General features: G+C 45.8%; 2 protein-coding genes across 3 annotated transcripts in view; one reads left to right on the top strand and one right to left on the bottom strand.

The window, feature by feature from the left end:
• RGL1 (ral guanine nucleotide dissociation stimulator like 1) overlaps positions 1–4,669 on the top strand; it is an 84,897-nt gene extending 80,228 nt beyond the window's left edge. The window contains exons 16-18 of the mRNA XM_075096792.1: positions 273–500; positions 1,839–1,953; positions 2,626–4,669. Of these exons, the coding sequence (XP_074952893.1) occupies positions 273–500; positions 1,839–1,953; positions 2,626–2,813 (531 nt within the window). The 3' untranslated portion in view covers positions 2,814–4,669. The remainder of the gene's footprint in view (positions 1–272; positions 501–1,838; positions 1,954–2,625) is intronic.
• A 3,844-nt stretch (positions 4,670–8,513) lies between these two features.
• Positions 8,514–21,826, bottom strand: part of COLGALT2 (collagen beta(1-O)galactosyltransferase 2) — a 56,287-nt gene continuing 42,974 nt past the window's right edge. For both annotated transcript variants that reach the window (XM_075096793.1, XM_075096794.1), the window contains 7 exons: positions 16,958–17,077; positions 16,429–16,505; positions 14,390–14,496; positions 13,463–13,595; positions 11,379–11,506; positions 10,660–10,866; positions 8,514–10,215 (listed from right to left, as the gene is read on the bottom strand). In XM_075096793.1, the coding sequence (XP_074952894.1) occupies positions 9,939–10,215; positions 10,660–10,866; positions 11,379–11,506; positions 13,463–13,595; positions 14,390–14,496; positions 16,429–16,505; positions 16,958–17,077 (1,049 nt within the window). In that variant the 3' untranslated portion in view covers positions 8,514–9,938. The remainder of the gene's footprint in view (positions 10,216–10,659; positions 10,867–11,378; positions 11,507–13,462; positions 13,596–14,389; positions 14,497–16,428; positions 16,506–16,957; positions 17,078–21,826) is intronic.

Raw genomic sequence — 21,826 nt, 5'->3', positions numbered from 1 at the left:
CTGGCCTGCTCTTACTGAGAGGCAGGAGCAAGCAGCACACGGTGTCTAGCACACCCAATTGGAAACAAGTTTTCATTAAAATTATGAAATTAATCAAGTAAAGTTCAGTTTTCTGCAGGCAAGGAATACCACTGCTAGCCTGCTGGACACAGCACAGATGACTAAGGTTTTGTAGGTGCCTTCTGCTTTCTCAAGTTCTTCCTCCAAAATGAAACACACATTTATACAAGATGTCCATTTTATGACAGTGTATTTCTTTTTCTGTTGTGTAGCTCTCTGAATCTTCCTCCTCCTGTTCCTCCACCCATTCTATGGACACATCTTCCTCGGGGGTGTCATCTTTAGTCTCATCCCCTCCCTCCAACGACAAGTGTTCTGTCTCCATGACACCCATTACCTCACAAGTACTGCCTCCTGTTTACAACCAGCAGAACAAAGATACGTGCATCATCCGGATCAGCATAGAGGACAACAATGGCAATATGTACAAGAGCATCCTGGTGAGTAGTGTGGAACAGCAAAATGCTATTATTGCTGGTGATGTTTTCATCCAGGGTGACTTAAGTAAATGGTGCTTTTAGTTTTGAAAATGCTTATTCACTGAGCCAACTAATCAAACGTGGCTTGAAAGGGAAAATGACAGATGTTACAATTCAAAGTATGTGGAGCATGGTATGAACAAAAGGCTTGAAAAGGGCATCTTTGTGGAAGTTTCCAGTGTTGAAATTAAAGTTTTTATTTTATCAGCAAGTTCAAAGTGAAGCATTCTGATAAAGTGCAGGCTTTGCTGCTCTTGCCCTTCTGCTAGCACTAGCTGCTTTTTCTCTAGCTTGGAATTTGCGTGTGAGTTTTGACACAAGGTGCCACGTGCCAGGTTTTGCCGGGAGAAGCTTTCCCCAGGAGCTGGTTTCTGGAAACAGCGCTCTACATGAGGAAGCTGACAAGCCCTTTAATTACCCAGCTTCTCTCTGCGGCAAAGGTTGCCAGACCAGCAGCAAACAGCGTTGAGGTGTTTCCCTCAATGCTGGTTCCACAGAGGGATTCTGGCAGTGCCAGGCCAATGGTCAAGGGAGTGCAGGGCCTGTGCCATGCTGTGGGCAACGTGACTTGTCTGCACGTCATCTCTGCAAGTACCTGACAGAGACTCAGTTGCTGAGCAAACACTTTGGGTTCCGCAGGGCCTGGGGGGAAAAAAACACACGGGGGGAGGGGGTGTGAGTTCTTAGCACATTTAGCTACCTTATGATTTTAATGGTCTGACTTCCCCAAACTGCAAAGAGCCATTCCCTGAGGGCCTGACAAATCCGGCTATTGGAGAGACAAGCCTTCCTTTTGACTGCATAAGGCTCTGGAGGGAGCCCTGTGTCTGCTCCGGATGCACAGCATTTCCACAGCAGACAGTAAACCCAGTTACAAGGCCAAAAATCTTTGCAGGATGTCAAAGAAAGTATTTAGCACAGGAGACTGCAGATTAATTGATGTCTGCAAACAACAGATGGGGCAGCTATTTACGTGCACTTTTATGGCTAGTGAGAACAACGGCTCATCTCTCAAAGTGTTTGCTCAGGAGAGCAGATGCTGATTTACTGCAGGCTCTTCTAGTATGGTACCTGTTGTTTTGAGCTGAAAAACCACCACCACCACCACCAAATGCACAAATACCACCTTTCAGAATCCAGCAGTACCTACTACTTCGTTACTGACCCATCATATTTTTTTCAGTTCTCTGAAATTTTCCCAAGACCAAGTGGTCTGCAGAAAGGCAGGCCTTTGCTAATTAGTATATCATTATATGGAGTGAATAAGCAGAATCTCTCATTGCAACTCTATCTTTCCAGCTAACTAGCCAAGACAAAACTCCTGCTGTTGTCCAGAGAGCTATGTTGAAGCACAACCTGGAATCTGACACAGCTGAAGATTATGAGCTTGTGCAGGTCATCTCTGAGGACAAAGGTAGGGAAGCAGAACTCTGCTGCTGTCTGAAAAGTGCTGCTGAATTTTGAAGGAAAGAGTAAAATGTGAAACAACGTTAGAAATGCCATGGACATGTTGTCACAGCTGCCAGTAAGAATAAACCCCCTTGAAAACTGCTGCACAGGGATGATTTATCATGACCTGTCAGCGCATTGCTTTATACACGGAAAGCTCACTCATGGATGCCACGTAGACCTTTACGTGCACTGTGGCTGTAGAGCTATCAACTGAAGAGCAGCTGCTCTGTCCACCTGAGCAGTCTGCCACAGGGGCCGGGCGGCAGAGGACGACCTCCCGAGGGACTGCGGCAGGCCTGGATCCTACCGCTGTCATCAGGCCGTGCAAACAGAGCTTTCGGCACAGCCTCCTCTTGGAATGGTTGCCAGGGCCTCCATCCAGGCTGGATGTGGTCTGGGTTTGGCCTCCACCTCCTGTCCTCTGCAACTCTGCTCCCAGTTTTTTGTCGGACAGCTGCTGTGGGCACCACCTGACACAGCTGTGGCTGAAGAGGCACAGCAGAACAAGGAGAGGGGCCCAGCACTGCCTGGCTGTGTACCTCAGGCCGTTCACCCTGTCCCTGGTCTCTCCTGGCTTTCTTTCTGCTATGTGCAACACCACAAATTAACGCTTGCTCTGGTATCTCTTTTGCAGAGCTTGTGATTCCTGGCAATGCCAATGTGTTCTACGCCATGAACAGCCACGCGAACTTCAATTTCATCCTGCGAAAAAAAGCTTCAGTCAATGGGCAGGTGAAAATGAGGAGCCGTTGCAGTCTGACACTCCCCAGGACTGCGAAACGGGGGTGCTGGAGCAACAGGCCCAGTAAAATTACACTGTGAGAGGGACAAGGCCACAGGGAGTTGAGAACTGCACCTTTGTTACCACCCAGTATTACAGAATCAGATGAATGTGTCAGTATTCAACATGAAAATATTTGAGACTGAAATGCAAAGTGAGCATTTAGCAGACCTACAGCCAGAGATGTATCTCTCCTCCCTTGCAGCCGGAGATGGACAGACACAGATTTACAGGACAGTACAGACTGGAATTTTTTTGTTTTGCACATTAGCCTAGGAGGGTGAGTGCCCCGGTTAGAGGGGAAAACGGACTGCAACATTTGTCTTAAGAACACCACACAAGCCAACCCTATTTGTAAGAAAACATTTTCCCTTTGTGCCAGTATTACACAGAAGAAGGTCTAAATTTATTTTTATAAAACTGGAGAAGAAAAGTCTCAGTACAGTTCTGCCTGAACCAAGGAGGAGGTCCCAGCCAGCCTCCAGGTGACAGACAGGAGCACTGGTTCGCAGGAGCTGTGGCTGGGCTGAGTGCCACTAGCAGTTGCTGCCTCCGGGAGGCATTTGTATTCACATAAAGCAGGGTGGGTACATCCCCTAAACACTTATCGCTGGAGACAGCAGAAACTGCAAGTGTGTGTATTGCTTTCACACAGCTGACAAACTTCTTTTTGCACTTATTCCACACCAGAAAATGATGTATTTTGGATTTTTTTTTCCAAAGAACTTTAAAAAAAAAAATGGACTGCACTTGCTTTTGGATGAATGTCATGGTTTGTTCATGAACAACACAAACACTACTTGTCTGGATTTCGGTCTTGTCTTAATGCCACTACAGGGTGGTTTTCCTTTTACTTTGCTAACCCATTAAACAGAAATCAATGCCTTTTGCATGTACTCTGAAATGACTGATGTACCTCTTTGTAATGTGCAATCACTCTTCAAGAGCAAAACTTTTAACTCACATTTTCATTCATAAGAGGCAACTTCATGACTTTTATTTTAAAAGTGGTTACTGAGAGGAGGTAGCTGGGTTTTAAGCATTACCCCAAACAACCAGAGATTTTATGTACTTGTAGCTTTATAATGCATCATCTGCAGGCACCACCCTTGCTCTTTACGTATATCTATTCAATGAATTTTCTGACATGGTACATCCTTTCAGCTGGAATAAAGAATTCAGCTGAGATAAAGAATTTAATCTGTTCTCTGTGAAACTTTAAATAACCTACTTCCTGAGTCTTTCTTCCCAGAATACAGGCTTTATTGAAAGGATAGTTAGAGGTTTTATTTTAAAAAGCCATAAATGAGACATTGGATTGTAAGCAGCCCTTACTGAACAGGCTGTCTTTTAGACACCTTAGTATTAGTTAAACTTAAATACTGAATTTCATAGATACCTAAGCCTTTTTTCCTCACCAGTTCTGTAGCACTAATTTTCAAAACTAGGCTCAGATTACATTAACAATCAGTGATAAACTCATGATGCAAAAAATGTTGGGTTGTACCACGTTTTACACTATTTGATGATTTATCACCTCTGTTTACAAGTAGCACCACATGGGGCCTAGTCTGAATAGCTTAAGAAATCCAATTGTATTTTTGCTGAGAGGGTGAAGATGTTGAGTTTGTAACTGAGCCTTAACCTTTGCCCGGAGTTAGGGCATGATTAAAACAGACATTCAGTTTTCTTTGCATTTCAGTGTAAGCATGCATTGATGTCTGTACAGCATCATTTGTTTAGTATAGTATAGAGGTTGTATGTCTGTATTAAGCTGAAAGGTGAATGTTCTTGATTTTAAGATTACATCCTCCAAAAGGGTATATATGAAAGATTATTTTTAATTGCTTACCTGTAATCTTTATACAATAAGTATATAAACTTTTTTCCACTAATATTTGCCTGGTGTTAATCTGTTTTCTTCTTTTAGGCTTTATTACTGCATGTCAGTTGTGGTTTGGGGATTTTTGGGAGTTGGTTTGTTTGGGGGTTTTTTGTTTTTATACCTCATATCTCTTCACTACTCTCACTCTCTAACTTCATCACTTTTACTGTTTTAACTGTTCTCATCATCTTCCAGCTCTCACAACTCATCGTCCCTGCTACCCAGAGAACTTGAAACACCAGATTTTAGCTGTATTCCCTTCAGCTATAACCTTCCTTCCGCAAGGCTCATTCAGGGAAGTGATTGTGCACTTGCGTGGTTTAGGAGGCATGGTGGTGTTGGGTTGACGGTTGGACTTGATGATCCTAGAGGTCTTTTCCAAACTTAATAATTCTGTGCTTGTTTTACTCTTTACCATCACATCCAGTAACAGTTTTGTACTGTTGGTAACACTGTCAGCATTATAGTCATGTTTTGTTTTTTTTTTTTAATTCCTGAGAGTTTTTTTACGAGGGCTGCTTCTGTGTTTCTTCAGCAGTGGCTGGAAGGGCTGTCCAAGTAAACTGGTCTCCTACCTCCATTACCGACCAAGTGGCAGCAGCTGATCATGAGCTGTACTTAGCCCAGTCCCATGCTGCAGGTGTGCAATGAACTTGCAGAGAGCTAACAGTAAACATCAGCAAAGCAAAAGCCATCCCAGTGCATCACATCAGTCATGCATGCAGACCTGAGAATGCTATAGAACATTTTGTGCCTTTTTTCTTTTTTTTTTTTCTTTTTTTTGAGCTTTAATTTAATGATTTCTGTTGTAACTAACTGGGTAACTTAGATTAACTGAGATTATACAAAAATTTTATGACTATGTCTTCATGAAATCATTCCCTTTCGGGTCACTGAATGATTTCTGCAGCAAGTTAATGCAAAAAAAAAAACCCCAACTGGTTTACATTATGAGCGAATTTTCCACATTGTCTCCATCATGTCATGTTTCCTCCTGGCCTCACAAACATTAGCTCCTTGGGATGTTTTTAGTTTGGGTTTGGTCCCCTGCCCCCCTGCACACCTACAGACATTTGGAGTTCACGCACCACAGCTGCTGCTTCTACCTTTTAGCACAGTCCTGCCACCTTGCCCATCACTTCAGCATTAAGGGAGACTCCTAAAACTGGCAAGTCACAGTCCCTGAGCTGTGGCTGTTGTCACTAAAGGGACTCTCATGTTACAATAGCAAAGGCAAAAGAAAGATTACGCTGAATGTAAGCTGCCTCTTGCTTTTTTTTTTACTTAAACTACCTAGGGAGACAAAACAGAACAACAAAAACCTCACTTGATTTCCTTCAGGATAAATACAATCTATTTGTGAACTTTGTAATTTCATAATACCATAGTGAGAGTGCAACAGCACTTTCTTAAACAAAAGCAAAGATAAGAGTTGTTACAGTACAAGAAGTCTTATTGCAGATAATTTTTTTAGGGCCTATCACCATAACCTTGCTTGTAAGCGAGCTGGTTTTTTCAGCTGGCGTGCTACTTGTACTCTGGAAAGCCTGTTCCTAGCTTCCACTGGTTTGTCAGCACACTCACTGGGGTAAGCGCTGCTTGGTGTTTCTTACATCACCTGGGGGCTCCTGGGGCTTAGCTCAGGTGCTCCACAGCACGGCAAAAACCCCATACCGAAAGGAGAGGAAAAAAGGAGGGAAGAGAATTTAAAAAAAAGGAAAAAAAAAAAGCACCCTCCATGGTTCATGAAGCAGACTGGCAAATTCTTAGTTATCATCTGTGACATTCTGCTAACAGAAACTCGTTTTCAGGATGTACAACCAAATGTGCATGTCCCCAGCACGAGGCACCTCCACGTTTGGGCTGTGGGTGCTACACCTGCAGGAGGCTAAGCAGGGACACCCCTTCCATGCTTGTGATGCACTGAACCACCCCCCACCCCACGGCACAGTCCCTGCCCTGCGCACAGCCCTCTCAGGCACGGCCAGAAGGCTGGTTCAAGCTCATGCTCCTACTTGCATACAGTTTTGAAGCCCATTAGATGAGTCAAAAAAAAAAAGCAAGTACATGGAAAGTGGAAAAATACCAGAAAAACAGAAGTGTTTCAACTGGCTCCTACTTTTCCAAAACACAGTTAATTCTGAGTAGGGCACAGCCTGCAAAGGGACTGGAAAAACAGACAGGGAGCAATAGCACTTGGCATGGCATAGCAGGTAGAACCACTGGCCATCCACCACATCTTGTGTATGTAAATAAATCAAAAATTTTGTACATACACACACAAAAGCATATAGGTAAAAGAACAATCAGCTAGATTGTAGCTGCATCTGCTCAGAAATGGACACATTCATTTAATTCATTGCATTTTTATTCATAATTTGTGTCCCTCTTCCCCTGAAACTGCCACCAAACCCCTTGTACCACTTGCTTCCAGAGGCAACTGAAAGAAAAACACACACCAAAAATCCCCTAACCAAAAAAAACCCACAATCCTGTTGTCAAGCTTTTGACTAAACTGCTACTGTTCTACTTAAGGAAACTAAAGTTAAATAAAACACAGCCTCCCTGAGCATCCAAACCAGCCCCACTGACAGCATAATTTCCCAGGAGCACTGTGCTAGCCAGCGCCATCCCATGCGGGGCACCCAGGCTGACACGTCCATACAGCAGCTTTCCCAGTGGGCAGTGCCAGACATATCCTGCCTCACGCCCCTGCCCCACCCCGTCTGCAGGACTTGCTGCAAGGCCAGGGCAGCCCAGTGGCTCCAATGCAAAGGCTGTGCAGGTGATACAGAGACCTTTAGTTCTCATTTGAATGGGCTACAATAAGGTTAAAGAAGCAGGGGGACTCAAATCCCTTTTTTTAAAAACAATTACATATTTCCTGCATGGCCAATACAGTGATGCTCCTCACCTCCCTGGGGAAGAGCCCAAAGCGGCAGCTGTGACCACAGACCACATCCCCACCCATGATCCCAGCAGGACCCGAGCGCAGCGAGCAGCTCCAGGAGCCAGTGTGGCACACCAGGGTGTCAGCCCCTTCCCTCTCCAGACCCCAGCATGAAGTGGGGAGTACCGGGAGGAACTCCAGGGTAATGGTCAGCCATGATGTTCATGCAGAAATGTTCAATAAGATCATGAAAGGTCAGAAGAGGAAAGGCTGGAACAGCCAGCGCTCTTGCTGACACAGGTAAATCACTCCCATGGCTGCAGGAAAGAGAGGCCTCGCTCGTAGATACAGAGATGGGCCTTTCACAGAACAAAAAGCACATGAGGGTGGAAGAGAAATGCAGTGATGATGTAAATGAACACAGCATAATTGTAACATGGAGCGGCAGCAACAATATTAGATCAGAAAAATGATACCTTGCCAAAAGGGACTCACCCACCCAGCACTGGCTCATCCCTGCTGTTCTGCCAGACCTGGCTGCACATGTAGGTCATGGTATCTACGGCAACACCTGACAACATGCTGGATGCTCACCAGATTCACAGACGTCTTGCTTCTGAAGACCACACCAAGCTTCTTACCAACATCTCTGGGATTGCCATGCTCCAAACAGGTCAGACTTGCCACTCGTGAGACCTGAGGAAGAAGCGAGAGGGCTTGTCAGTGCAGATGACCCAGGCTGTGTGTGGTGGCCCATGGCAGACCTGCCCTCCATACTCACCAGGTAGCACTGGCACTTGCTCCAGCCTGGACAGTAGAAGGAACACGGCTTCCAGGCAGTAGTTGTACAACAGGGACATTTATATGGCCAGTGACTCCATGGTAGTGTGACACAGCCAAAACACTCTTGAGCTGGCCTTTCCCAGCCAGGGCTACTCCCACACAATGAAAAATACACACAGCTGCTCATCTTGCACCAGGTTCTATGTATTATCAGACCGGCTGACAGGTAGTAACATGTCTTCTTTAGCAGAAAGCACAACATTGATCAGTAATTATTAAAAACAAATAAAATTTAAAAAAACCCAGCCACACATACTCAGCCGCACACCTCTGCCAGCAGGTGAGTCTCTAGATTGCAAGTCCAAGAGCGCATCCTCCCACTGCAACAGCAGCCTGCAGGCTGAGGTCTCTGCCAGCTAACCTAGGCAGTGTAGTCCATGATCACCTGCCCTCTGAGAAACATTTTTTTAAAAAAAAAAAGAAACCAAACACCTTACTCTGCTGACAAGTTAGCCAACAGCAAGTACATCAGAACTCATACAAACAAACAAAAAAAAGAGACAGGTTTGCTCTTCACATGAAAAAATATCAGGACAAGTTGCCTTTCCATCCTGTAATGCTCAATTCTGTCAAGGCTGTTGAGAACAGTACAGTTGACAGTTGACAACACTAACTTCTCTGTAGGTTGTTTTGTTTTTATAAAGATAGTGTCAAGAAGTTCATAACCAAACTTTTAAAATGTAAAACTCCTAGAAGTCCTACACATGGTTTTATGGCCTAATCAAACACCTGCAAATAGGTTGTCAGGGTTTGCTCTCCTGAAGGAATGAATTGAGGCGGGGGTGAAGCAGGACATAACATGGACTAACTCTGCCTGTGTACCCTTCAGGCAGCACAGAGACAAATAAAACCAGCAACCTCCACTTTCTCTGCCAGCTTCCAAGCTTTTAGACACACCAACTAGACTAGAGGGCCTGTTTAGATGGGATCTAACAAGTTTTGAGATTTGCAGAGGGGAAGCCAGTGAGAGTTTTCTATAAAAGTGTGATGAGGGAGAAGACACTACAGAGGAGCGCTGCTCCAGTGCACTGAACATTTTTGGAAGCCATCTTGATTCTGAGAGGGATCCCTTTGAAAAACAAAACCAAACCACCCCAGCGCTTGCCTGCAGCTTCTCGCAGTGAACAGGCTTAGAAAAGCCTACAAACCTACAAAGCGTAACAGTTACACAGCAGCCAAGTTACAGCTATCCAGAAAGGTATTAACACTTGTACATCTCTATATATTAATCTTTATAAATACAGTATTCTACACGAGGAACTGTAGAAAGACGTCATTCAAGGTTGTTTTTCTACAAAAGCTTGCAAGGGCTATTGTTCAGATCTCTGGCTTTTTTTCTGCCACTCTGGAACACTTGCTCTTTTTCCTCCTTCATTTCCTACCCAGTCCTAAGTGGCTTGGCTAGTCATCAGGTCCAACTGCTGTGCTTTGCCATTCAAAGCAGTGGGAAGAAGACCACATGAAGAGCTGCTCTACAACTTTCAAGGGTGAAAAGCTAAAGTGTGAGACAGGTTCAGCTGTCAACAGAGTCCCAGGGGAAGTGGGCAGTCATAGTTCATCCCTGGAGGACGGCGTGTTGAGAGATGACTGGGAAGGCAGGGCATCCTTATTCTGGGCGTCGCTATTGATCTTGCCCTGCTGCCGGGATTTCCAGGAGTGTGTTCTGTCCCAGTCCGTTGATACGGTCTCGTTGTCCCAGATTGTAGAGGTCTCTGTGTCGCTGAGGTAGCCTGGCTGCCCTGTGTAGTGGGTGGGGTAAACAAGCAGGGGTTCTGCCGAAAAGGCTTTCAAGTCTCTGGACTCATAGTACTCCATGTACTTCGCTCTAAAGAGGAGAGAAAAATCATCAGTAAGAGTGAATGCCACAACTTATAACTGTGAGTTACAAGCCATTCCACCGAGCAAACAGGTCCCAGGGAGTGGAGGTAGTTGCTGGGGTGGAGACTGACTCTCCACCACCAGAACCACAGGCCTTACAAGCACCCACAACCTATACAACCAAAGCCTCTGTTACCACAGACAGCCAAGTGTCTCAGAACCAGCCCAGAAGCCCTGCACCAGGTAGGGACAATAATCCCTCCACAGCAGGTCTGTCACCTCTTTTTTGCTGTGTCAGGAGCTCCACTGCAGACAACCAAAAAGCATGAGGGGTAGCCCTGTCCCCCACCAGCCAGCCTACATAAGTGAGACACACCAACATTATCTGGCTTAAGATGATTCAGCAAGACGCAGCTCATGTCACCCCAAACAATGAAGGCATCCTACTTACACAGGGTGCTTGTTGTACATGACTGGCAGAAATTCATCTACAGGCAACATCTTGCTAAAAGGCTCAGCTCCGATGAGTTTCCGAGCCCCTCGGAAAGAGATGGCATACCCCAGGGTCCAGTACGAGTAGTCAGCTTCCACCAGGTTCATGACATTGGGAACTGCTTTCTCAGGCTCCTGCACCTGCATCCTTTTCCGGCCAATGTAGCTTAAAGGGTGAAAAGACCACGGAAATTGGAACCAAAGTGAATCTGCAGCAATTAGGACCACAAGACTGTTCATGTCAACCAGGGAAGGGCAGTCAAGTCAAGAAGTAACCTCTGACCAGGCTCACAGATTTCTATCCTGCACCACTTCCAGACATCCCAGTTTTAACCCAGTGGGTGGTATAGCTGTGAAAGACTTCATAACAGAGCTACGATGACACGGTCCAAGCCTCAGGATTGAGCTGTGTCAGTTCCTCTGTCACAGCAGAACTCCAGACACTGTTGAGATCAACCAACGCTGCCCACAAAGGGCAGTAATGGTACCCAACAGGTATTCCGGCATCAGCCTGCCCCAGAAGGCACATCTGTCCTGACGGGAAGAGCCAGCAAGAAGTCTCTGCCACCTTCCCCTGCACTCCAGCATTAACCTGGATCTCTACCATGACACAGCAGGTATCCCTGACCTTCCCTGCATGCCCAGGAGTTCCCAGACGGCTGAGGGCCAGTTACTTACATAAGCTCCCAGTCCAGCTGGGCTTGCCCAATGTCGTCCATCAGCTTCATGAGCTTCCTTTTAAACTGGTGTTCAAAGCGCACATCATCCTCAATAACGAGCGTCTTCTCCAGTTCTCTGCTTACCACCTGAAACAGAAGTGATCACAGTGGCACCCATGGGCCACTCTCTGCACCCTAAAATCATCATCATAGAATACCAGGTTGGAAGGGACCTCAAGGATCATCTGATCCAACCTTTCCTGCCAAAAGCATGGTCTAGACAAGATGGCCCAGCACCCCGTCCAGCCAAATCAGCAGACAACTGACACACAGCACTATGTTGTTGACTTCAGTGGGTCCTTCACGGTCCAAACTCCAGTTGGGAGTTTCATGCTGTGACCAAAGGAGAGAACAGGAAAATATGAAGAAGCTCAATCTAACAGGTAAGGCTGAATCTCATCCTACTTTCCTTTCTGACTTTGGACCATCCACATAGACACACTTGCTACAGAACAACTCAGGATCTCTAAAATAAAGATATCCCCCTGACCTTACAGAGGTGCTACTCTGCATAATTAGGTTCTCTGACATTACCATTTCTTCGGTTCCACTTCCAGGGGAAGAGATGGCATACACGAAGTACCTTGAATGTCAGGCAATTCAGTTATTTTGGATCAGAAAGAGTAAGGGAAAAGCCCTAAAGGTCCAACTTCCAGAATAGTATCTTGAAAAAAGAAGTCACATTCCCTTTCAACTATAGAGTCTCCAAATCTATTTGTTTGCTTGACACATGCCTTAGGAGGGATAAAACCACAATTTCTACACTGCGCAGCACTGAGTACCACAGAGCATCCTGACCTGGCACTGCCTTCTAGACCATGCAGGAAGGGAGGCTGGAGAACCACTCCCAGATTCACAGCTCAGCTAGGAGATACTGCAAGAGCCAGTGAGAACAGTCCTGAAAATACCCAGTGGCTGAGCATCTACAACCTAGAAAAACCCTCCATCTGCTGTTGCACCATCTAGAACCCATGAGCTGCCAACTAGCATGCCCGCAGCAACCACCTCCTCAAAGGAATGTGCGGCAGCCTTCAATGCCAAAGCTGTTGTTCAGAAAATCCTCTTTGTTGGAAGAAAGTGTTCCTGAAGTCTGGGAAGGAGGACAATCTGGCATATCTGAAGTCTGGCCCTGACAACTTAGAGACCACACATGCAAAGACATCCCACACATAGGTTCCCATGTTGTCATCTGACTGTTGGCAATTTAGAAGTCTCAAGCCAAAAAGCATAGCCTGCCTTCTCAGCACTGAAGTCACTCTTGCTGGCTCTGGGCTGTTTGGATCGACACCCTGCCCTGCTGAGGTGTTGCAGCTAACACCTCTGAAGGCAGAAGGCTGTCTGTATTTGGTTACCCACTGCCGCTGCCCAGTCTTCTTTTAGAACCAAGTCTTTCTCCCTGCCTCCACCACACCTTACTTGAAATAACACCCCCTTGTTGATGTTGGGCTGCGTAAGTCCAGCATCTCTGACCAGCACAGCCCAGATCCTCTCAAGTTTCACTCCCCAGGTGACCAGGAACAGATGGAAGCTACAGCTTTTACCACCCAAACAAAATCTCTTAGCTTAGGTAACAGAGGTCCCTACTGTTAAGAATAGTTATGATATGCCTCAGTGCTCAAAAATGCCAATCAGCAGAGTCACTGGACTTGCTTCAGTCCAGATGCAGAACAAAGGGAAAAAAACAGGAGGGGTTTTTTTTAAACACCATTTGTTCTTCAAAATCTTCTTGCTTTTCTCTGAAGCAAACTTGCTCCAAGCAGGCTGTTGGATGGTTTGCAAAAAGAGTCATGAAAATGTTCTGATAAAAATCACTCGCTCAGAGCTGTTGGCAAATGTAAAGCAGAGATAAGAAAGCTGAACACTGCACTCAAGGAAACACCTGTGCATGACCTGCTACAAACCAAGGAAAACAGTTTCATCCTACACTTCCAGAAACCTGTATTGTATCTGATGCTCTGCCCTAGGACTGGCTGTGCACCTTCCTATTGCGCCTGCCCACAGTGCCTTCCTGCAGGAACCCCGAGGCGCTCTCAAACTCCTTACCTCCTTCCAGATGTAATAGTGACTAAGGAAGCAGCCAATCTCTCCCCTGGTTAGTGGTCTAGAGGAGTATGGGTCCCGGTAACCTGGGAGCATATCAATGCTGAGAGCTTTGAGCTGACTCGTGTTCAGTGCTCTGAGAAAGAAAGAATATCTATCACCATTTAATAAAAAGTAAATTCAAATCAGACACAGGCGTAACATGGAAAATGCTGATGACATTCAGAGAAAAGTCGTATCTCGAGAAATTCCTGCACTTGTTTCGCTCAAAACCCCAGAGAAAAATTAACGTCTTGATTTACATTTCTAAATCAAGCTGCCAATGACTTCTTGAGTGACCATCAACTTGTCAGGCACTTGGCTTAGATTTTTCTGAGACGTCTTGATGGGTAACCATGGCCCAAAAACCACTAGGTGGCACGTGGGTTCCTATCTCCCTGATGCCTTTTTGCAACTCCCAGATGAAAAATTTATGCCTTGATTTCTCATGATGAAAAGGTCTTAACACACCTTAGAGTAAGCTTGGAAAGGGGCTGCGTCAGGGTTAACACTGTAGCACAACAGCTGTGTAGCACTAGGATGGACAATCTTCCCAGGCGATAACTGCGCTCAAACGCTTTCACTGGTGAATCCTTTTTAACTGTGTGCAAGTGTTACAGTTCACAGAAATTGGTATGATTTTAACCTGATTTTCATCTTAGTCTGAACCACACTGCATGTTTATGTCACAGAGATTGACTAATTGCAAAAGAAAGAAACGGAGCAAAACTGCCCCAAACAGACTGTTAGGTAAATAAAAGTGGTATTCATCTCTCCCCTCAGCCCACCCTTCCCCACCAGAAGAGAGGTCAGGGCGTCCAAAGAGATGGCGTCAAGCAGTTACGCACATCCCACTCTTTGCAAACATCAGCCACCCCAATCGAAACTCACTTTCCGTCCACAGCCTCCACTATCTTCACTGCAATCTCCTGCTCATAAAGAGTCCGCAGCATCCGATCCCGCCTGTCTTTCCGACGCTTCAGATTGATCATGAAAATCTGGGTAGAAGAGAAAGACATCAGCCCCTCAGCTTGGGAATGAGGAAGAAAAGGCTGTCTTGATCCACTCTTCTCCAGCAGCCCCACTGGAAAAGCAAATCTTATTAAAATACCAGGTGTGTTTTTATCCCAGGTTGCTTAGAATTGGTCAAAAAATTGGGGTTGGTTTCAAACTGAAATGTTAGAGGGCATTCTTTGTCTAACAACTCGTTTTTCAGGATGTTTTATGTCACAGGGAAAGCTACTCTTTGAGGATGGATAAAGGTGAGAGGATATCAGTTAAGCCAAGTCTGTGACTTCCAAAGATGTAGGATGTTTTGATATTAAAGACAGAGTAAAACGGCCATCTCCAGCTCCAGTCCCAGAGGAACACTGGTCCACATGCTTCCCCACAACGCTGCCACTGCCTGTATTTAGGATTATCAGTGGGGTCACCATCCAAATACAAGGACACAGCAAAGAGAGGATTTTTGTAATTACTTCGGGCACTCAAAATCCACTGCTACCCCTGCCAGAGCAGAAAACCTATCACAGAGCCAAGACCAGAAACAGAGATGTCTGAGCAGAGCTCAGTCCAAGTCTTGAGACAGACTCTCTGGTGGAGGGCAGAGGACTGAAGCCCTCATTTGCAGGTAAACTGCAGAGGGTCAGGATATTTTTCAGTCCCAGGCAGACAAGTACAAGTGCAGCCTTGTAGCCTGTGGAGCAAAACCTCATCCCAGCAAGAAGTGGATCAAATTCCAGGTCAGTACAAATGCAAAAATAATAAATTGGATAAATAAAGCGCAGCCACAAAGGACAACATGGAAAAAACCTATACCAGCTGTGTCCTAAACACAGACACTCAAACACCACAGCCAAATCAGGTTCAGCCTTTACCAGTCATATAAACAGATGTAGCAGAATACAGCAAGAAAACAAAGGCTCCCCTTATCACCGCAACTCCCTTGGTCACGGTGCCACTGCCACCCTGGCAGCTGTATACACAGGGGTTGCTGGCTCTGTGAATAACACAGACACTGGTTAATTAAAGCACAGCAGACCCTTCTCCAGCCTTCTCCCCCAAACGCCTGCTTTCTCCACAATGTGAGGCAGGGTCGGGAGAGGAATTTCTGCAAGGTCTTCGGGCACTACCATTTTTAGCAACTATCTTGCTTGTTCACTTTAACTTAAGGTCATAGCAGAAAAATGCAGTGACCAAGAAGGGCAGGGAGAAAGCTGCCACACCAAAGAGACAGCATGCATGATTTTCATCACTCCTGGACGTATCCAGCTTGGGCTAGAACCCAGCTGTGAGCCCGGCTCCCCCAGCTGCTCTGGGGTCTTCAGTGTCTCTTTCAGGTGAGAGAAATTCTTTCCTTTGTCACTGAAAAGCAGGAGAGGTTTCCCAAAAGACCAGTTTTTGTCACAGAATGGAAGGACTGCTAAGCTGCTCTGCAGAGTCAGATGTAGAGAAAATAGCACAAGAACTGGGAAGCTAAATAACTTGATTTTCAGCCTCACTTCTGCCACCTCCCTCTGGCTGGATTAAAATATCCATACCATCAAGACAGGAAGCCCAAAGATTTGCTGGGCACTGCCCTTGAACACAAACCTGCACTTCTAATCAGGGGTCTTGGTAGAACATACTAAGTGCTGCCTGACTGGTCTCATTTCTCCACAGCAAATGCCAGAGGGAAAGAACGGTCCCTGAGCCCTTTCCCTTTTGCTTCGCCGAGCACAGCAGAAGTTCTCCCCAAATAAGGATGGCTATTTTCCCCTTGCAAAGAGTTTAAGTCCAAAAGATGAGTAATTGCTAAAGAGCTAACTATGTGAAAAGGTAATATACTCCAAGGGAAACAGCTGGAACTCAAGCTACAGGGAGAATGCAGGTCCTCTAAGAGATAAATAGGAAGACAAGACAAAACAATGGCAACAAAACAGGTTCCTTACTTCATCAAATCCCATCTTGTCAGGGTTCTTCGGAGGGACAGAGACATACTGAGAGGGTTCAATGGGAGGACGATCGACTGAAAGAGAGGAAAGATCCCAAGCATCACCCTCATGTACAAGCTGCACTGATATAACATATCCACATGTATTTTCATCACTGAGCCTAAAAAACCCCAGAGAACTGGGTCATGAAGTCAGTGAAGGAGTGGGTGTAGCAGAAAGCATCCATGTTGCACAGCAGAAGCCAGCAGCTGTGTGCCAGACTGACCTCATGTCAAAAATGAGGTTCTGCAGCATCCTTTCCACATTAAAGAAGGATTTTTGCATTTAATATGGGGAAGTTAAGGGGTTTTGTGAATGGGGTTGACTGGACCATGAAGTTATTATATCCCTAGGTAGAAAAGCAGTGGAAAATGGAAAACTGCATATCAAAATAATATGAGAACAGTCAGATCAGGCAGCTGGCAGGAGAGCTCTACAAACATTAACTTGGTGGTGGGGTCCCTCATGGCAGGGCACAGCAACTTACTCATAGCCTCAATTAGTGTGTGCACAAAGTTCTCTGTTTCTTCCTGCAGCGTCTGGTGTGATTTCAGGGGCATGGGAAGGAAACCATAGTGTTCACGGTTGCAGATGAACATCTGTATTCCTGGGAATCACAGAAAAACAGAAATTAAAGTCAGGTCTTTTACCAGCAGATTTTGCTGTTCTGTTGCTATGTAGCCACAATCAAACGTATGCCAGGACCTCAGTCCCAAAAAGTTCTACTTCATAAGCAAACAATTCAAAAACATCACGGTGCCATTTTCTGTTTTATTTGGCTGGCAGCAAGTGGCCTCTCCTAGGAAACCAATTTCTACTTGCTCCCTAACAGCAGGTATTTTTAACTGCAATCAGTTTTCTCCTACAACAGACTGGGAACTTCCTTCTTAGACAAGAGAAAGGGTCTTTTTTGGCCTTTGCCTTGACGCTATGAAAACAGTCCTACAGCAGAGGGCAGAACTGGCCTTTAGCAAAAGCAGTATCCAATATGCACAGCAGGACTACTGTGGATACCTGGGGAGTACCACAGAAACCCCATATCCCCAGAACCCTACCTGCACTGCTCAGATCTGGTACCTCACCTGCAAATCCCTTCACAGACCCAGAGCCAAAAGCAGGAACAGGTTTCCACCCTCCGAGTAGGCCAGCCTCAACCAATGCAATGGCTGGCACAGGAGCCAAACGGGCTTCCAGATGCAGCTGTGCTGAAGGAGAAGCAGCAGCGATCCTGGGCCATGGGATCTTTCTCCCTGTGCAGACCCAGGGCTCAGTAACAGCATCCAAACTGGGATGAGGGGTGGGGGGTGTGTGGTGGAATTTGGCTCAAAGGTAGGGGAAATACACAGGTTTCAAAGCTCAGGGTGGAGGGTAGAGGCATTTCCACTCATGAATGGGCAGGACTCCTCCTTGCAACACAGGAAGGCTGCATTTGTTACCCATCTGCGAGGGGGGAGGTGGTTCAGGTGAAAGGCAAGCAGTCCTACTGGATACCCCACTCCTCTGTGGGGAGAGGAGGCCCTGTGTTGCATGCTGGGCAAAGAAGGGTGCAGGTCGATCAGGGCAGGCAGCCTTAGAGAGGGAAAAATTCAAACAAATCCAGCATGGCTAGGGGTGATGGAAGCTTTTGTCTGAGCTTTGCAAGGCTCCTCTGCCAGACCACAATAAATGACTCTTCCAGGGTGGAGGAGCCAAGTCTGATCCACAGCTTTGACAGCACATGGTTGGCCAAACATGGGCCCAGGCAGTTCAGCTCCCCTGGGATCACATGCGATGACACTGCAAGGCCTAAGACATTGTATAGCTGCAGGGTCTGTTACTAGCCTAGCAAGGATTCACTCTGGGTTTTGCAGTCGAGCATCTTCCTCTTCCTATTTGCTTTAGCTAGAAAATAGACATTTTCACCTTTATTGGCAAAGGACTTTTAGGAATATACAGGATAACCATCTTGGAAGTGCCTAGTCTACCACCAAACATGGTCCTTCCCTCTCCAGGACTAGTTTTTACAGTGCCCTGAAGATTAGAGGAAAATCCTAGAGAGAGACACCAGCAAGAAGAAAAGACGCTTTCAAAAAGAGGTGATAACGTAACATCCTTCTACTCAAAAGCTTTGTAACTGCTTGTTCAAGGAGCTAAATCTGAAGGTGCGAAACGAAGACAAGATGCAAAGCCTCTCCTCGGAGCAGATGCCTCAGGAGAGACCTGTCTCCTGCTGAACTTGTTCACCAGGAATGTCCCAGCACCGTGTGATCAGCAAAATACTTTTCCCCTCTGGACTGACCAAGCATTTGCTTGTTATCGGCTATAACTGCAGCAGCACTGGGTCTGATGTCACATCAAGCAACACACTCAAAAGCTACATCCAGAGAAGCCAGGGGAAAATATTTCCGTTGTTTTTCGTTGAGCTCTGGTAAGATCTTTTATTAATTAACCACAATCTGAAAACTGCTTGAACCCACACAACTGGCCAAGCAGATTTAAAGAAAAATGCAAACCTACAAGCTTTTCTGCCCCACCGCCCTTTTTTTTTTTTTTTTTAATGAAACATGCACAATCACCCCCCTCCCTCTAGGAAATAACCGAAAAGCAGACACTATCTGGTGTGTTGATGCTTTCATGTATTAATCCTCCTAATCCCTAGTATTTCTAGCAAAGCAGAATTGTCTGCATTAATGACCCTGGTATTTCTACCATTTTAAGTTCTGCAAGTAAATTGCTGGCTAGACTACTTGCCAAAACACATTCAGCTGTCAGCTGCAATTTAGTTAAATGGCTGAATAAAAAATACTACCTGCTGACATTAACAGCTTTGGCACTGATCTAATAAACTAATCTTATCTGGCTCACTGATCTCTGTCCTTATCTTCCACTGGCTTAAACACAGTTAATCTGCATAGATTCACACCAGTATTTCTGCTCCTTCTGGGGTAAAAGCTACTTTAAAATGGTAAAGCTACTTTAAAATGGGGAGGGTGACTCACTCTCCAGCTCTGTTTTTATAATAAAATAAACAATTGCTATGAGGGACAGAAAAGCTATAGATACTTGCATTATCATTAGCCTTTGTAAGGCAGTGACCAGGATTCACAGCCATGCCCTAAACCCACAACCATATTTAGGCAACCTAAATTTCTCCCACATCCCTGTGACCAGACCTTCCTGCTAGCTGGCTCTAGGTCTTCAGAACCTCAGGCTGAAAGGAAGTTTAGGAGATCTGGCTGGCTAAATGCTATCTTGTGAGCACAAGGGGCTCTACAGAGCCCACTTTTGCCAGTAAAACACCCACACCAAGTTTTGTTCTCAGTATTCCTACCACAGGCCTCATCCTCCCAGCAGAAGTGGGCCCGTCTCTTTGGAGCATCACAGAAGAGATGCTTCAACCAGTAGATTCACTGTTGAAAATCAATGATTTGATCTGAAACATTAAGTGCAGTTCTTGGTCTGGACAAAAGCCATCATCATTTACGACTTCAGGGAAGTAAGTGAAATTACTCCAAAGAGAAGTTTACCTCAAAGTCCATACATTTTCCACATTTCTGAACTTGGATGTCATCCTTTTGTCCTGGGTGACAAAACTCAGCCCAGGACACAAGCCAACAATCTGAACAGATCAGTGGGCCAAACTGCTGAAGCAAAGCCTTTCATGTCATGGGTCAGTCCTGGAAAAAGCTAGTGTTCTAGGATGGAAGGAAAAAATGAATCCCTGAAATATTTCTTAAGCAGCTGGAGCTAATGCAATGCAGTTACCACACTCACTGGATGCTGCATTTCTGGGAGAGCTATCAGAGGGAACAAGTGGGGCAGGTAGATTTGGAGGAGCCTGCTTTGCTATCCAGACTTAAACCTCAGTTCTCCTCTGGAGCCAATATACTGATGTCCTGACACTGAAAGACAAGGCCCCAAAGGTGCCCTGCAAGTTCACATCTCACCTATGCCTCCAAGGGCTCTAATTTCAGTTCTTGCTGCCTCTTCTCTAGCATACATCTTTCTCATTTGATGCTGCTCATCCTCTTGTAGCTGAGTTTTAAAAAGCCCCGCTTAGTTTGCCAAGGCAACGCCATCTTTTTCAGTGCTGTCAAGAACTTCAAACCAGAAACATCACTAAAAGAAAAGCTATAGATGGCTGGTAGCTGCTGTGCTGGTCTGGAAACGGTGGGAAAGGCAGTCTTCTCAGCTTGTCTCTTCTGCAGAAGCAACTGCCAAAAACAAGAAGAAGCTATACTACTTCAATTTTTCTCTTTTTGTCTGTCCCCCCAAGAACAGCCCTTCCTTCTCACCTTAACTTTGCTTGCTTTACAACCAGGAGATGGGCAACACCAACTTCACATCACTCAGAGGACCCACAAACAACTTTTCCCTACTAATTCACCTCAGTAAGCGAGCAAACCAGTCATGAAGCTTTGAACAGAAGGGCACTTTAGTGGCCCTGTTGGGATTTCATCAGTCCCTCTTTCCTTCTAAGGCCCCAAACTTTCCCATTTTCAACACAGCAGGGCAAAGCAAAATACAGATGGTCATTACAACCACATCCTTCCCAGGAGCTCCTTTCAGCTCTGACACTGCTACATACAGGTCTGCCAGCCAGGACTTTGCTGGAGACAGAATACCCACCAGATCCACTCTCTAAAAATAAATGGGACTAAACAACCTCACCACAAGTACAAGCAGCAGTATCATGCACTTGAGGCACAGTGATTTCTCGGAGACACAGAGAGCTCTCTGTGAACACCAACAACAATTCCAGGCAAAGAAAGAGGACACTGAGGTTGTGACTTGGCCTGAAAGGACTCCTGTATTTCAGGTCCAACTGAAATCCTCCCACTGTCCAGCAGAAACTGATCCCAGTATCAGCTGGAGTGGTACATATTCTTTCTCTCTGCTGTGCTCCAAGGATCTCAAGACAGTTCGGTGCTCAGCTGGTTCTCCCAAAGTACCAATGATACAATGTCAAGAATGCAGATATTTTACTGCTCACAGACCAGCTCTAACCTGCTCTTGCCTGCAAGAGATTCCCTCTCAGCACAGCCCACAGATTCCACATCATTCCACATCATTCCCCTGAAAGTTGCAATGATTTTGCTTTCAAAAAAACCGAACCAAAACCGCCACCTCTCAGACAATTTCTGTTGAGCTGCCATGAAGCAAACCCTCATCAGCACTGTGGGTAAGTGACTTGGGTTTTGTTTTCCACAGGGCTGCTATATCTAAAAAGAGTCTCTTGCCCTCACCTCCTTCCTCATGGAGTCTCCGCAAAGCATTGGCGTTAGATACCTTACCTACAGACTTTAGAATGCCTTCCACTCACACAGCCTTCACCTGCATCTTGCTGTGACACAAATCAAGGGTGGATGCCACACAT

The sequence above is a fragment of the Phalacrocorax aristotelis genome, chromosome 6 (genome assembly GCF_949628215.1).
Source record: "Phalacrocorax aristotelis chromosome 6, bGulAri2.1, whole genome shotgun sequence".
NCBI classification, from domain to species: Eukaryota; Metazoa; Chordata; class Aves; order Suliformes; family Phalacrocoracidae; genus Phalacrocorax; species Phalacrocorax aristotelis.
This window is presented reverse-complemented; position numbering and strand designations above follow the sequence as displayed.